This window comes from Aplidium turbinatum, chromosome 13, assembly GCF_918807975.1.
Source record: "Aplidium turbinatum chromosome 13, kaAplTurb1.1, whole genome shotgun sequence".
Lineage (NCBI taxonomy): Eukaryota > Metazoa > Chordata > Ascidiacea > Aplousobranchia > Polyclinidae > Aplidium > Aplidium turbinatum.
The window spans coordinates 24,618,390-24,633,112 of record NC_137484.1 but is presented as its reverse complement, the minus strand read 5'-3'; the positions used below and the strand labels follow the sequence as shown (position 1 = coordinate 24,633,112).

At 45.2% G+C, this 14,723-nt stretch overlaps 1 protein-coding gene across 1 annotated transcript in view; it reads left to right on the top strand.

The window, feature by feature from the left end:
• Positions 1-14,723, top strand: part of LOC145781775 (reelin-like) — a 45,066-nt gene that overhangs the window by 29,602 nt on the left and 741 nt on the right. The window contains 20 exon segments of the mRNA XM_082593446.1: positions 190-348; positions 645-792; positions 1,045-1,219; positions 1,292-1,488; positions 1,605-1,739; positions 1,833-1,897; positions 2,079-2,242; positions 2,330-2,544; positions 4,830-5,019; positions 5,590-5,762; positions 5,853-5,959; positions 6,152-6,295; positions 6,560-6,688; positions 7,296-7,474; positions 7,561-7,640; positions 7,939-8,088; positions 8,528-8,685; positions 8,894-9,137; positions 9,627-9,822; positions 10,238-10,332. Of these exon segments, the coding sequence (XP_082449572.1) occupies positions 190-348; positions 645-792; positions 1,045-1,219; positions 1,292-1,488; positions 1,605-1,739; positions 1,833-1,897; positions 2,079-2,242; positions 2,330-2,544; positions 4,830-5,019; positions 5,590-5,762; positions 5,853-5,959; positions 6,152-6,295; positions 6,560-6,688; positions 7,296-7,474; positions 7,561-7,640; positions 7,939-8,088; positions 8,528-8,685; positions 8,894-9,137; positions 9,627-9,822; positions 10,238-10,332 (3,103 nt within the window).

Below are 14,723 nucleotides of genomic sequence, written 5' to 3'. Positions count from 1 at the left end.
CGGTAAAGTAACAAAATTGCAACGTTGGTTAAGTAGTGAGAGGCACAAAGCTCGTATGACGTCAGTTCGATATAAACCGAGAGCATTGCTGCATGCGACACACATCCATCCTGTTAATGTCATAAAGCGATTCCACCCTCTCTCGTTGACCTAGTCTGGACATCTCTTCCTGATTTCTTTTGTCCTCAGAACTTTCATTGGAGTTTTCTACTGATCTTGGCCACTCGTGGGCGCTAGTTCAACCCCGGTGCTTTCCCACCAACCCACAATGCAACGCTGCCGCTGCAGGATCGGTGTTTTCTTCCGACCAGTTTGTGACGGGACAGAAAGTGACGATCGCCTTACCTGGTAGGTAGTCATGGTGATTGGTGGATGACGTGAATCCGTGAACCTTTGACTCTGAAATTACAAAAACTTAGACGATTGATTTTCCTAAGAATTGTTCACGATCTTTCTCTTTTTCGTGTGAACTTTCACCATGAAACTTGTTTTGAGCATCCATGTCAAACTAATGAACCTGAACTTACACTGCGCACAATTGAAGGACTTCAATATGATTTGTATTTACTGCAGTGCCGAGTTGTGCGCAACAGACGTCACAATGGGATGATAATGTTCGTCTAATCTTCACTGTTGTGTCACAGAACCCACCTGGTCTTCTGCGACCCGCTTTCGTTGGCGCATGCCTGATGACGTCGATAACATGACGTGGTCGCTTGATGACGTGTACATAGGGAACGGATGCCATCACGCATGCGGAGGCCGTGGGAAGTGTCGACGTGGAGTATGCGAGTATGACATCATAAGAGCGATAGGCTAACCAATGGTTCACATCACATGGGAAGTGAAAGTAGTTTCATGAGGAATTGAAAGGATCATTTTCTGGGGAGGATCACACTTGTCACTTGATGTGCAGGAAACATTAAGTTCATGGTCAACATCGATTCTGTTGGTCGTGGTAGGGCTGACTAAGCTGCAGGTGTCGACCATGCAGCCACCACGGTCTTTGAGACTACGTCATCACTAATGAAGCTGTTATTGCAGATGCGACGACGGTTGGGGCGACACCTGGTGTCACAGAGCCTTATACACTCTGCCAAATGAGTTGAAGGACGTGTTTGAGCGTCATAATGGTAACTCATACGCGGCCCTAGTGGGGGGTCAGGTCGATGGGACGTGCGGGGCGATGGGCCTCAATAATGCTCTCCACTTCAACAAGGTACCGTATCTCAATGTGACGTCACGTATTGCTTGCTAAAATTATTTTCACATGACTTCTTGTTCATCTCAGGCTTGCTCACGTACTCTCGTCACCCAACCCATGAATACGAGTGAAGGTGATTTCGTGCAATTCTACTTTCGATTTGGCTGTGACGGATTTCAACCAATCAACGCCGATCAAAGCGTTATGCTTGATTACACACGTAATGGAGGAGTCACGTGGAAGAAGTTGATGGAATTGCGTTATGACGATTACAATGACACCAGGTGATATTGCAGCCACAATGCTGGAGTTGGTAGAAATTACGTCAGATTTTCGTTGAAAGCCAAAGGAAAATTCAGAAGATGATGTGACGTTATAGATCCGATACGCTTCATTGCAGGTTCGTCAATATTCTGTTGCCTTCACTTGGGAGAGCAGTTGGAGTGCAATTCCGCTGGTGGCAGCCCTCCCACGATGGAGCAGGGAGGGGAGACTGGGCCATTGACAATCTATTCATTGGTGGAAGGAGACCGGGGTGAGTCTCTGACCAGGACTTCTTACATTTTGTTCATTTGATGATTGAAAAGTTTTATTTACGTCATTTTGGACAATCTTCATTTATTTTTAGGAAATATTTGAGCGACTCTTTTGCTTTGGATCCAGAAGCTGACGTGACGTCATCACCTTTATACCGTAAGATGCTTGTATGGTTTCAATCAAACTTTATCGTTTCTACCTGTTACTACAATTTTCTACGAGCGCTGGTTGTTAAAAACAAAAACAAAGTAAAGTTCTCTTCTAAATGTCTCCGGTGTTGTTGTTTTGGTTTTGACGTCACCATTGCTTTGTGTGTAACGTCACTCCTACATCACAGTGGACAGAGCTGACGTCGATATGTGGCTTTTCTACGACAATTCGCGCCATGCGAGTTTCTGCGGAAGCGATGACGTCATAAAAGCGGGTGTCCAACCGGAGATGATGGCGTCGATCCAAACAAAGGACTTTGTTGCAAGTCGTGGTGACATCATTCAGTACACGGTGAGTGACGTCATTTGTGGATGTCATCACAGAAATCGTCTGCTTGTCAACTTAATAAAATGACACAATGAACTTTGTTGTCGCCAGATCGTCGTCTCGTGCCAAGATGTGCAACAGCGCCACCAACCGGTGCATCTACAGTACTCGACGGACTTCGGCGACAGCTGGCAATACGTGACGTCACAATGCACGCCGTCCGATCCTCATTGCTCCGGAAAAGAGTTGACTCAAGCGACTGCTCACTTTATCAGTGGAGATTGGAGAAGAAGAACGCTTTGGATTCCTGACAAGCTATTGGGAAGGTGCTTTCCAGCTTGCGCTCATCAACCTTGTGAAGATGTTCTCTCTTTGTAGGGCCCTTCGATCAGTGGTGCCGAAGTTAGTTGAGGATTGGGGGGGGATAAATCAACATCTTATCAAATTTTAGACGATTTTTAACATTGGGGGGATGCATATTTTTATACACAATTTTAGTGGTACCGGTATTAAGTTTATTAAACAATCACCGGACATCGGTAAATTAGCTGTTAACAGCATAATATACAGATAAGAAATCATGGTGCTACCAGTGCTCTTTTGAATGACTGCTGCAAGATTAAGAAACAAGCAAAGAAACACTGGTACCTCCAGCGGGATTCGAACCTATGACCTTACAATGAATACTTAGTTTTTCCAAAAAAAACAACAGAAGTTATGCTTTTCTTCTTGTCCTCTCCTTCACTAAAATCACTAACTTACACTTAGTGCACTATAGGACAAAGACACTAGTCAGGAGACTGAAAACAATCGAAGCTACAGAAGAACATTTGCAAATTTATGACAAAAATACTAACTTTCAAACACATCACAAGAACGTGTTACAACCGAACATATTGCGTCTTACGGTAGTGCGCATTGAAAACTCATTCGCACTGTCATTTATGCTGATGTCATTAAGAATATTTTGGTGAATGTTGCAAACAATGCTAGCATTCAACCTTTCCTGTCCCAAAGTATTTCTCAGCCAGGTTTTCAATCTACGAAGATCGGAAAACGACCTTTCACAAGCAGCAGAACTTACCAGGAAAACTAAGAGGATCTTAATCAGCTGGAGTATTTGAGAATAGAGAGGTTTTTCCAACTCGGACAATGCCTGGTAAGCTCTTTTAGCATCGTACAGATTTTGCTCCTGCCTTTCTGAATGAATCAATTTACTGACTCATCGATTGTCTATTCAGCTCTGGATAATTTTTGACCATTTCAGGAACTAAGCCGGTCTTGAAAATTCATGTAAGTTCTTTATACTTTGCCGAATCGGAATTCAGGCTACTTTCAAACCGTTCGGTCAGTTCAGAGATAACTCTGTCCATAACTGATGATAAAGTATTTTATAATGCAGTTGAGTGTCTGCAGTAGCTGCCATCAAGCATCCACCCAATCTTTCAAGGACTCTTCTTTGTCGTGGTGCTTGCAAAGGCGTGATAAAATTTGCAGCAATTTTTTCCGGAAGTGAAACTGCATTTTTGTAATTGTTCTCAAACTCCAAATCACGATATTTCTCTAGAGTGATTTTCAGGGTCTGAAACAGCTCTTCACAAGAGTCAATGTCAAGCTTTTCTCCTTGCAACGTGATACTAAATTTCTCTATAAGTGCCAAAGGCTTCAAAATCAGCCCAAGTACCAAATATGTTTCTGCAGTTTCTTCATTACTGCAGTGCCGTGGCCAGTGGCCTGGTCCAACTCGTCCTTAATACTTTCAATGAAGGTCCTTCATTGTCTAGCGTCAAATCTAAGACAATTTAAAACTGTGATCAAACATCAATAAAAGAAAAACAACAGTAATTCGAGATGCTTGCAAACAACTAAATCGAAGTACAACTTCATAACAAATATTTTTTCTAAATTATTGGGGGGGTGCTTCCAAAATATTGGGGGGGATATATCCCCCCATCCCCCCTACTTCGGCACCACTGCCTTCGATGGCCCAAGCTACCATGCGAAACATATTTGTTGCTTATGCTAAATACATAAAGCTAAATGACATCAGCGGATGAAACGTATTAACATAATAATAAACTCATGAAAAAACTGCGAGAGCAGCCTAAAAATCTACATAGAATGTTAGGCGACGTCATTACAATGTTAGGCGACGTCATTACAATGTTAGGCGACGTCATTACTAGTATCTAAACAACAAAGTTTCAAGGGTTGGAGATTGAATCCACTGATGTTACTTGGCTTCATAAAATCTCTACCAAAGTTAATGAGGAATGTTCATTAACTAAGTTACCAATTTCCAAGGAAAAGCACTTTTGCAAAAAGATTTGTGTTACCAATTGTTTTGGTCTGGTCCTAAGTGGAACTTTCAATGCTGAAAATTGAATGAGGCTGTTCACCAGGCATTAAATTAAATAATATGAGATGTTCTACTGGTGCAAATTAAGCTAAACTATCACAAAATGTATACAGTGACAATCTGCTTAGTCACTACCTGGTCTAGCCCCCTGAAGAAGTCAGTTGTGTCTGATTGACGAAACGTCGGAATAAAAGCAGATTGTCACTGTATACATCTTGTGATGGAACTTTAAATCTTATTATTTTGTTTTAGGCCCGTGCGCTTTCGATTCCACCAGTACAGGTCCGATGTTATGTGGGCGTTGGACCACATTTACATCGGCTCGGCCTGTCCTGGGGCGTGCTCTGGCCATGGGGCGTGTCTGGTTAGAGGGGGCACTGCTCGGTGCAGTTGTGATGAGGGGTTTGGCGGAGGAAACTGCCATCTGCTGGAAAAGCGGAAGGTTAGAACGTTGTCATGACAACCAGTTGTGTTTAAATGATAATAATTTATTTCACACCAGTAGGGTGCAAAATAGTGTCCATTAAAAGTCTCTATAATTCGCGAATTTTCTGTCAACTGTCGCAGTTCTTCCGGTCTCTGTGAGCAATCGAACCTTCCGCATAAAATATTGTGCTGGTCTTTCTCGGTTTCTTTTGCCTTGGATCAGTTGTGATAGTAGCAGAGTTTAATTATAAACTGAGTTTATTAGATGTCGCATTCCTTTGTCCCAACCAGGGAAGTTGACGTTTGTTAACTTGTTGAAGCAGAAGAGTTTCTCCTACAACACCATATAGCAAGTCATTGCGAATACAATTCAATTAAATAAAATGATATTTTGTTGCTTGGTTTTGGCAGTTGTCGTCAGTTGTTCCCGTTTGTCCAAGTTTCCATGGTAACCGACTGACCGGTTCCTGACTGATTTTCGGTGACGTCATGAATCTTTTGGGATGTACTTTGAAACCACGTTCTGTTGTGGTGACGTCGCATAAACTTTATGTTCACTTTATACTACAATGATGTGCATTTTCAGACTTATCTCAAAGACACGTTCAACAATAACGTCACTATGACGCAATGGAGGCTTCTAGAAGGCGACCAACGCAACAATGACTGCGGTCAGCTCATAGATGGCCTGTCACTCAAGTTTGATGACGTAGGGCCACGTCAAGCCGAATCCATCGACTTGGACCTTCGCGACGCCAGGTGATGTGACGTCATAGTCGATGATGACCTGGGAGCATTCTTTCACTGTTGCTGTGACGTGTCTTGTCGGTAATTGTTTCTGCTCCTCAGATTCGTCCAGTACTTTGCTGTGATTGGTTCCCAGCATACCCCAGTAACGTGCTATCTCGCGCAATCGCGTTTCCATGGAATCATTCTTCAATATTCATCCGATGGAGGTAAGGAACTATTTATCTTTTCAAGTTCTTTTATGGAATTGCTTTTATCCAAAGATGCAGTTAGCTTCTCCTGGAATATCATTCGTACTTATCGTTGATAAGGATTGGCAGGGTCTTTCTTTAGGAATCCATCGGTTTTGTATCTGCAGTGACGCAACCTGGACTCTACTTATTTCCGATAATTTTTCTCAGGAATAACTTGGTGGTTCCTCCGGGAGCTGATGCCGTCATCTTACCAAACTTCTACCCATGACTACATCAGTTTGCCACTGGAAGCTCGCACCAACTCCACCAGACTGAGATGGTGGCAACCCTTCCCTGTCGACCACTCCTCAGGTTAGCCTCGCTCGCTTTGTGACGTGACAAACTAACATGACTAAATGACTTTTCCCAAAGTGAGAAAGTTATTTTTGTCTTCACCGCGCGTCGGTAGCGGCATGCTTTGCTTCTGAATGATGTTGAACGGCGAATGAGACCAAGCGTGGCGAGGATTCAAAACTCAGAAGACAAATGTTTCACTTTAAATTTAAACTGCTCCCGCGAGCATCGCGAGACCTATGACCGATATTACTAAACGATTTGCTATGGTGATGTTATTAGGTCTAGTCACCATGGGAACCGATAGGGCTGGTTGGGCTCTTGATGACGTCTACATCGGAGGACATGACGTCAATTCGATATCACTTGATGACGACATGGAAAGGACCCAGTTACCACGTCACAACATAGGTCGGTGCAAATGCTTGCTGTTATGGAATGCTATTGTGTTCTGACGTCATCATGTGATTCCATACGCTCTTTACGACTTTGCATGTGTCTTGGAAGAAACCTTCTTTGCATTGTTGCCTTGGCTATAACGATGGATTGATTGGGAAAATCTTTATCCTCGGACTGACAAAGCCTGGATAGGTTATTCCTGGTAGTTTCGCATACTTGTAGATGCTTTGAACCACTGATGTAGACCCGATCATCGAGATTGACAGAATGAAGTTTTCAGTTGCTTGCCTTGAATTATTTCATCCACTATCAGCAGCTGAGTGGAGAGCAGTTGTTGAAGTGCGTTGCTCAAGCGCACACCCCGAGAATCGAACCAACGCTGCTTGATCTTGTTGTTGTCTTCTTCATGCACCTGGATGTTCGTTGATCGTGCTATTGTTACAAACAACGGAAAGTAAACCATCAATTATAATAAATTGGTGGTCAGATTTGACGCTGCACGAGCACCGCTGACAGCTATACGTCACTGGTATTGCATCCACAGGCAACTGTAAGTATAACAAGTCGCGATTTAATCACAACAGCATCTTGTAGTTTAAAAAAGTATGACATCATACAGGACAGCTTGCTGACGAAAACTTCGACTTCCATCCAAACGGGGTCATTGACCTGGACTTGTGCGGTAGTGACCCCGGGTCACGTCTGGTCATGTGGCCGGGGGGCGACGAGATCTCGGTGGAGCAGAGTCTGACAACGCGGCAGCTGTTGGTGTCGTTTGGATACATGATCCAGTTCAAGGTGAGTTAGATCCTCGAGACTCGAGACGTTAATCTCTCACGCGGTCTTGCGCGGTGTCTTCACTAATCCTCTTTGTTTTCACTCAGATTCGAGTGGGATGCTCTGGAGCGATTGATCCTTGCTCACGTGACTTCGCAGTGCGCTTGGAATATCGAGAGGAGCCATTGTGAGTCAGACCTAACCACCATCTAGATAAATATGAAATCTTTTCACTTATGAATCGCTCTTTCACAACTTAAACAATGCAGCATCCAAACATCTACCTCATCACTGTGACCATTGTTAAGTTGCATTGTGGCGTTTACGCGTTACATTATGAACGAGCCTCCCTGAGATGTCCGTCGGAAGTTGTCGCTTCCACTGTAAGAATGTGCTGTTATTTATAAAAGGTTTGTTACGTCAGAATGGATTCGTCACTCATCTGTGACATGTTCAAGTCTTTTTAAGCATTATTGTTCCTACAGAGGAGTATGGCAACTTGTTCTTGAGGAATGCTTTCCTGGATCAACACTCTCCCTCACTTGTGCCCCCTTTGTTCATCATTCCCCCTCCATTTACACGGTTGACCGATCCTGGTTGCGCGTCACAATCCCACTTGACGTCATCGAATCTGAGTAAGTTCTTCGTTTTCTGGCGACTCGCGGAAAGTTACAATTTGGTAATTTTGTACTTCTCTCAAAGCTTCTGCGGCTTCCTGTGCGTCCTTTCAGTTGTAGGTCAGGAAAGTTATCTCAAGCTACAAAACGTGGATGACTATTCCCATTGTTTCACTGTTGATTGTTTTGCCATTGATGACTTCATAGGGATCCTCATTGGAAACTTCCATGGATCCCCATAAAATGGATTCCTTTTCTTCACTGACATTTTGTAGGTTTTTTACGATGACAGTGATGGAATCTCAACAGACGTTGAACCCGAATCCAACCAGTTTGAACATCGTAGCAAGAGTGGCGCAAAACTTCAATGCTAAGGCCGCAATTTCTTATCATATGTTTTGCACAGTTTTCCTAAAAATACATCACAAACCTAGCTTTGTGACGTGTTTTCGCTCAGGACGACGCAGTTTCGTTGGTACCAGCAAGGTGGCTCACCAGAACAGTACTCATGGGCACTGGATGACGTATACATTGGGGAGGCGTGCCCGGGGTATTGTGGGGGGCATGGCAGGTGTGTTGAGGGGCCGATGTGCCGATGTGATCCAGGATATGGAGGTAAGTGTCGATGATCATTCCTCATCGAGTGATGAAGTGTCCACGTCCAGATGTGTCACCATTAGACGATCATGTGATTGTAAGCAAATAATGCAAGTTGATCAACTCAGGGTATGACGTAACAATCAACTAAATTAAATTAATGTTTTAATAACTTGGGTATGGCGATCGTTCCTTTACCGCTCATCTTTTGTGACTTAACAACCAGGTCCCGACTGCTCCGATCCGGTCGCCCCCTTCCTCATCCATGACTTCAAAGACGACTTTGAACTATCCTCGTCAACAGAGGGTGCGCTTGCAACTCTCTCACTGTGGCATGTCATAGACGGTGGTGAGGTTGGATTTGGGGGGTGTGGAGCTTTGCGGCCGTACGGGTTTGGAAGGACAGTTTACTTCAATGGGTGCAAACAAAGAATCCTCCAAACTGTTGAAATGGACGTCACAATGGCCAGGTGACGTCAATGATGCTTGCATTTGTACGAATAGAAAAGTTGTGACGTCATATTTGCTTGCTGTATGCGTAGCTGGTTTGTGGTGCGTCAGAAACAGCGATTATTACGTTTTTATTTCAATGTTTTTATAAACAAGGCATCGCGCGGACTTGTATTTTTGCTTTGGCATTTGGACAAAGCGTCATCTTACGCGAAGCGTTATTTTCTCAAATTCTAAGCTCGAGAATTGAAAATGAACAAGTCAGACCTCTTCCAAACGGTCTTCACGCCGATTCTCGATGAAAGTAGCGTAAATATCATTCCAGAAAAATAAGTTGAAAACCACTTTTCCAAACAAAGAGCTGAGTAGGCTACTCTCTTCAATCTTTGTTGATGGTGATTTCAAAAAGCCAGCTAAAAACCTGATTGGCAAGCCTTTGCAACAAATTGTCTTCCCTTGAAGGTCGCCACCTCGGTGGGATTTCTAACCAGGATGAAAATATTTTTCAGTTTCATTCAATACGTCATCCAAATCGGTATGTCGCCATCACGTGGTTCGTGTCACGCTTCAGTAAACTCGTCACGTGCCGCCAGCGTCTTGTTCGAATATACAACAAACAATGGAGTGACGTGGCACTTGCTCAAGGAGCACAGAATCGACCGATTTACTATCCCGAAGCGCATCGCTGTGCAGCTGCCGACCAAGGTGAGACCAATAGGCAGCGGATGACGCGATAAGATGCAGCTCGAGACACAGACCATCATTGATTGTACCATCTTCCATCCAACTGATGGAGTGGAAGGTCTGCGTGTCTTGGATGATGAAACCAAAGACTGGCTGCTCTCTTGCAGCTTTCCAGTGTAGTCTGGAACATCGTGAGTTTGGAATGATGCATTCTCAGCAACAAAAGCTTAGGCAAAAATGACAACCATTGTGAAACATAAAACAAGAAACGCTTTGTAGCCGAAACCTTCTTATCCAGTAGCCACGTGATCCGCAGTTGTCGGAACGATGCTCGCTCTGATCATGTAGCGATGAACCAATAGATCAAAGGTCATGGTTATTATCACTAATTGTTTCGTAAGAATGACGTTGCAATTGACGTCATGTCATTGTTTAGGCGAAGACCGACCACACTTCAATGCGATGGTGGCAGCCACGTCACAATGGTGCCGGCGCAGACCAGTGGGCGATGGACAACGTGGAAGTTATCATGTAAGTGGATTGTGAGGACGTCATCATATGAGTGGATCATTATGCGAGGAAAACCATACAGGTGGACAATCTGGACATCATGTAAATGAGGGAACGTGGATATGTGGAAGCATGCCACGGTGGAAGTCATTATGCGAGCGAAAGCATGCTGAGGGTCATGTCAGAGTTGTATGTGTTGGGTCATCATGTAAGTGGGGTAGTGTTGGGTCATCATGTAAGTGGGGGATGTGTTGGGTCATCATGTAAGCAGGAGATGTGTTGGGTGATCATGTAAGCGGGGGATGTGTTGGGTCATCATGTAACCGGGAGATGTGTTGGGTCATCATGTAAGCGGGGGATGTGTTGGGTCATCATATTAGCAGGAGATGTGTTGGGTGATCATGTAAGCGGGGTATGTGTTGGGTCATAATGTAAGCGGGGGTGTGTTGGGTCATCATGTAAGCGGGGATGTGTGGGGTCATCATGTAAGTGGGGTATGTGTTCGGTCATCATGTAAGCGGGGATGTGTTGAGTCATCATGTAAGCGGGGATGTGTTGGGTCATCTAGTAAGCAGGGGATGTGTTGGGTCATCATGTAAGTGGGGGATGTGTTGGGTCATCATGTCAGTGGGAGATGTGTTGGGTCATCATGTAAGCGAGGGATGTGTTGAGTCATCATGTAAGCGGTGGTGTGCTGGGTTATCATGTAAGCGGGGATGTGTTGGGTCATCATATAAGCAGGAGATGTGTTGGGTCATCATGTAAGTAGGGGAGTGTTGGGTCATCATGTAAGCGGGGATGTGTTGGGTCATCATGTAAGCGGGGGATATGTTGGGTCATCATGTAAGCGGGGTATGTGTTGGGTCATCATGTAAGCGGGAGATGTGTTGGGTGATCATGTAAGCGGGGTATGTGTTGGGTCATCATGTAAGCGAGAAATGTGTTGAGTCATCATGTAAGCGGGGATGTGTTGGGTCATCATGTAAGCGGGGGATATGTTGGGTCATCATGTAAGCGAGAGATGTGTTGGGTGATCATGTAAGCGGAGGACGTGTTGGGCCATCATGTAAACGGGAGATGTGTTGAGTCATCTTGTAAGCCGGGTATGTGTTGGGCCATCATGTAAGCGGGGATGTGTTGAGTCATCCCTTAAGCGGGGATGTGTTGGGTCATCATGTAAGCGGGGGATGTGTTGGGTCATCATGTAAGTGGGGGATGTGTTGGGTGATCACTGATCATGTAAGCAGGGAATGTGTTGAGTCATCATGTAAGCAGGGATGTGTTGGGTCATCATATTAGCAGGAGATGTGTTGGGTCATCATGTAAGCGGGGTATGTGTTGGGTCATCATGTAAGCGGGGATGTGTTGGGTCATCATGTAAGTGGGGTATGTGTTCGGTCATCATGCAAGCGGGGATGTGTTGAGTCATCATGTAAGCGGAAAGTGTGTTGGGTCATCATGTACGCAGGGGATGTGTTGGGTCATCATGCAAGTGGGGGATGTGTTGGGTCATCATGTCAGTGGGGGATGTGTTGGGTCATCATGTAAGCGAGGGATTTGTTGAGTCATCATGTAAGTGGGGGTGTGTTGGGTCATCATGTAAGCGGGGGATGTGTTGGGTCATCGTATAAGCAGGAGATGTGTTGGGTGATCATGTAAGTGGGGTATGCGTTGGGTCATCATGTAAGTAGGGGAGTGTTGGGTCATCATGTAAACAGGGATGTGTTGGGTCATCATGTAAGCAGGGGATGTGTTGGGTCATCATGTAAGTGGGGGATGTGTTGGGTCATCATGTCAGTGGGGGATGTGTAGGGTCATCATGTAAGCGAGGGATGTGTTGAGTCATCATGTAAGCGGGGGTGTGTTGGGTTATCATGTAAGCGGGGGATGTGTTGGGTCATCATATAAGCAGGAGATGTGTTGGGTGATCATGTAAGTGGGGTATGTGTTGGGTCATCATGTAAGTAGGGGAGTGTTGGGTCATCATGTAAGCGGGGATGTGTTGGGTCATCATGTAAGCGGGGATGTGTTGGGTCATCATGTAAGCGGGGATGTGTTGGGTCATCATGTAAGTGGGGGTGTGTTGGGTCATCATGTAAGCGGGGGATGTGTTGGGTCATCGTATAAGCAGGAGATGTGTTGGGTGATCATGTAAGTGGGGTATGTGTTGGGTCATCATGTAAGTAGGGGAGTGTTGGGTCATCATGTAAACAGGGATGTGTTGGGTCATCATGTAAGCAGGGGATGTGTTGGGTCATCATGTAAGTGGGGGATGTGTTGGGTCATCATGTCAGTGGGGGATGTGTAGGGTCATCATGTAAGCGAGGGATGTGTTGAGTCATCATGTAAGCGGGGGTGTGTTGGGTTATCATGTAAGCGGGGGATGTGTTGGGTCATCATATAAGCAGGAGATGTGTTGGGTGATCATGTAAGTGGGGTATGTGTTGGGTCATCATGTAAGTAGGGGAGTGTTGGGTCATCATGTAAGCGGGGATGTGTTGGGTCATCATGTAAGCGGGGATGTGTTGGGTCATCATGTAAGCGGGGATGTGTTGGGTCATCATGTAAGCGGGGGATATGTTGGGTCATCATGTAAGTGGGGTATGTGTTGGGTCATCATGTAAGCGGGAGATGTGTTGGGTGATCATGTATGCGGGGATGTGTTGGGTCATCATGTAAACGAGAGATGTGTTGAGTCATCATGTAAGCGGGGATATGTTGGGTCATCATGTAAGCGAGGGATGTGTTGGGTGATCATGTAAGCGGAGGACGTGTTGGGCCATCATGTAAGTGGGAGATGTGTTAAGTCATCATGTAAACCGGGTATGTGTTGGGCCATCATGTAAGCGAGGGATGTGTTGAGTCATCATTTAAGCGGGGATGTGTTGGGTCATCATGTAAGCGGGGGATGTGTTGGGTCATCATGTAAGTGGGGGATGTGTTGGGTGATCACTGATCATGTAAGCAGGGAATGTGTTGAGTCATCATGTAAGCAGGGATGTGTTGGGTCATCATGTAAGCGAGAGATGTGTTGAGTCATCATGTAAGCGGAGATGTGTTGGGTCATCATGTAAGCGAGAGATGTGTTGAGTCATCATGTAAGCGGGGATGTGTTGGGTCATCATGTAAGCGGGGGATGTGTTGAGTCATCATGTAAGCGGGGGATGTGTTAAGTCGTCATGTAAGCGGGGATGTGTTTGGTCATCATGTAAGTGGGTTATGTGTTGGGTGATCACTGATCATGTAAGCGGGGGATGTGTTGAGTCATCATGTAAGTGGAGGATGTGTTGGGTCATCATGTAAGTGGGGTATGTGTTGGGTCATCATGTATGTGGGGGATGTGTAGAGTCATCATGTAAGTGGGGTATGTGTTGGGTCATCATGTAAGCGGGGATGTGTTGAGTCATCATGTAAGTGGGGGATGTGTTGGGTCATCATGTAAGCGGGGTATGTGTTAGGTCATCATGTAAGTGGGGGATATGTTAAATCATCATGTAAGCGGGGTATGTGTTGGGTCATCTTGTAAGCGGGGGATGTGTTGGGTCATCATGTAAGTGGGGGATGTGTTGGGTCATTATGTAAGCGGGGTATGTGTTGGGTGATCATGTAAGTGGGGGATGTGTTGGGTCATCATGTAAGTAGGGGATGTGTTGGGTCATCATGTAAGCGGGGTATGTGTTAGGTCATCATGTAAGTGGGGGATGTGTTGGGTCATCATGTAAGCGAGAGATGTGTTGGGTCATCATGTAAGTGAGGGATGTGTTAGGTCATCATGTAAGTGGGGTATGTGTTGGGTGATCATGTAAGTGGGGTATGTGTTGGGTCATCATGTAAGTGGGGGATGTGTTGGGTCATCATGTAAGCGGGGTATGTGTTGGGTCATCATGCTAGTGGGAGATGTGTTGGGTCATCATGTAAGTGGGGTATGTGTTGGATCATCATGTAAGTGGGGTATGTGTTGGGTCATCATGTAAGTGGGGGATGTGTTGGGTCATCATATGAGCGGGGTATGTGTTGGGTCATCATGTAAGCGGAGTATGTCCTAAGCAGACGCTCAGCAAAATTGTTTGCGACCAAAGTTGACATGTTTCCAAATGAAACATCCTGCTCAGGATACTTCACTGAGTTGCATTTCCAAACTTTGAAAACTGATCACTTTCACCTCCTGTTGTTTATAGCCTGGCACAATTTGTTGCAGCAATCTGAACTGATGAGAAATTAAAGAAAAGTTTAAATCTTGCAGCTGAAGTTTGTAGAATGCGTCAACGATTCCAACTCTTCTTCCGCTCGGCTCAATAGCTGTCTATGTGGTTAAGCGCCCGCCTCAAGATCATGCGGCGCAAGTTTGTCTCTCGGGGTGTGCGCTTGAGCAACGCATTTCAGGACTGCTCTCCATTCAGCGGCACCAATTG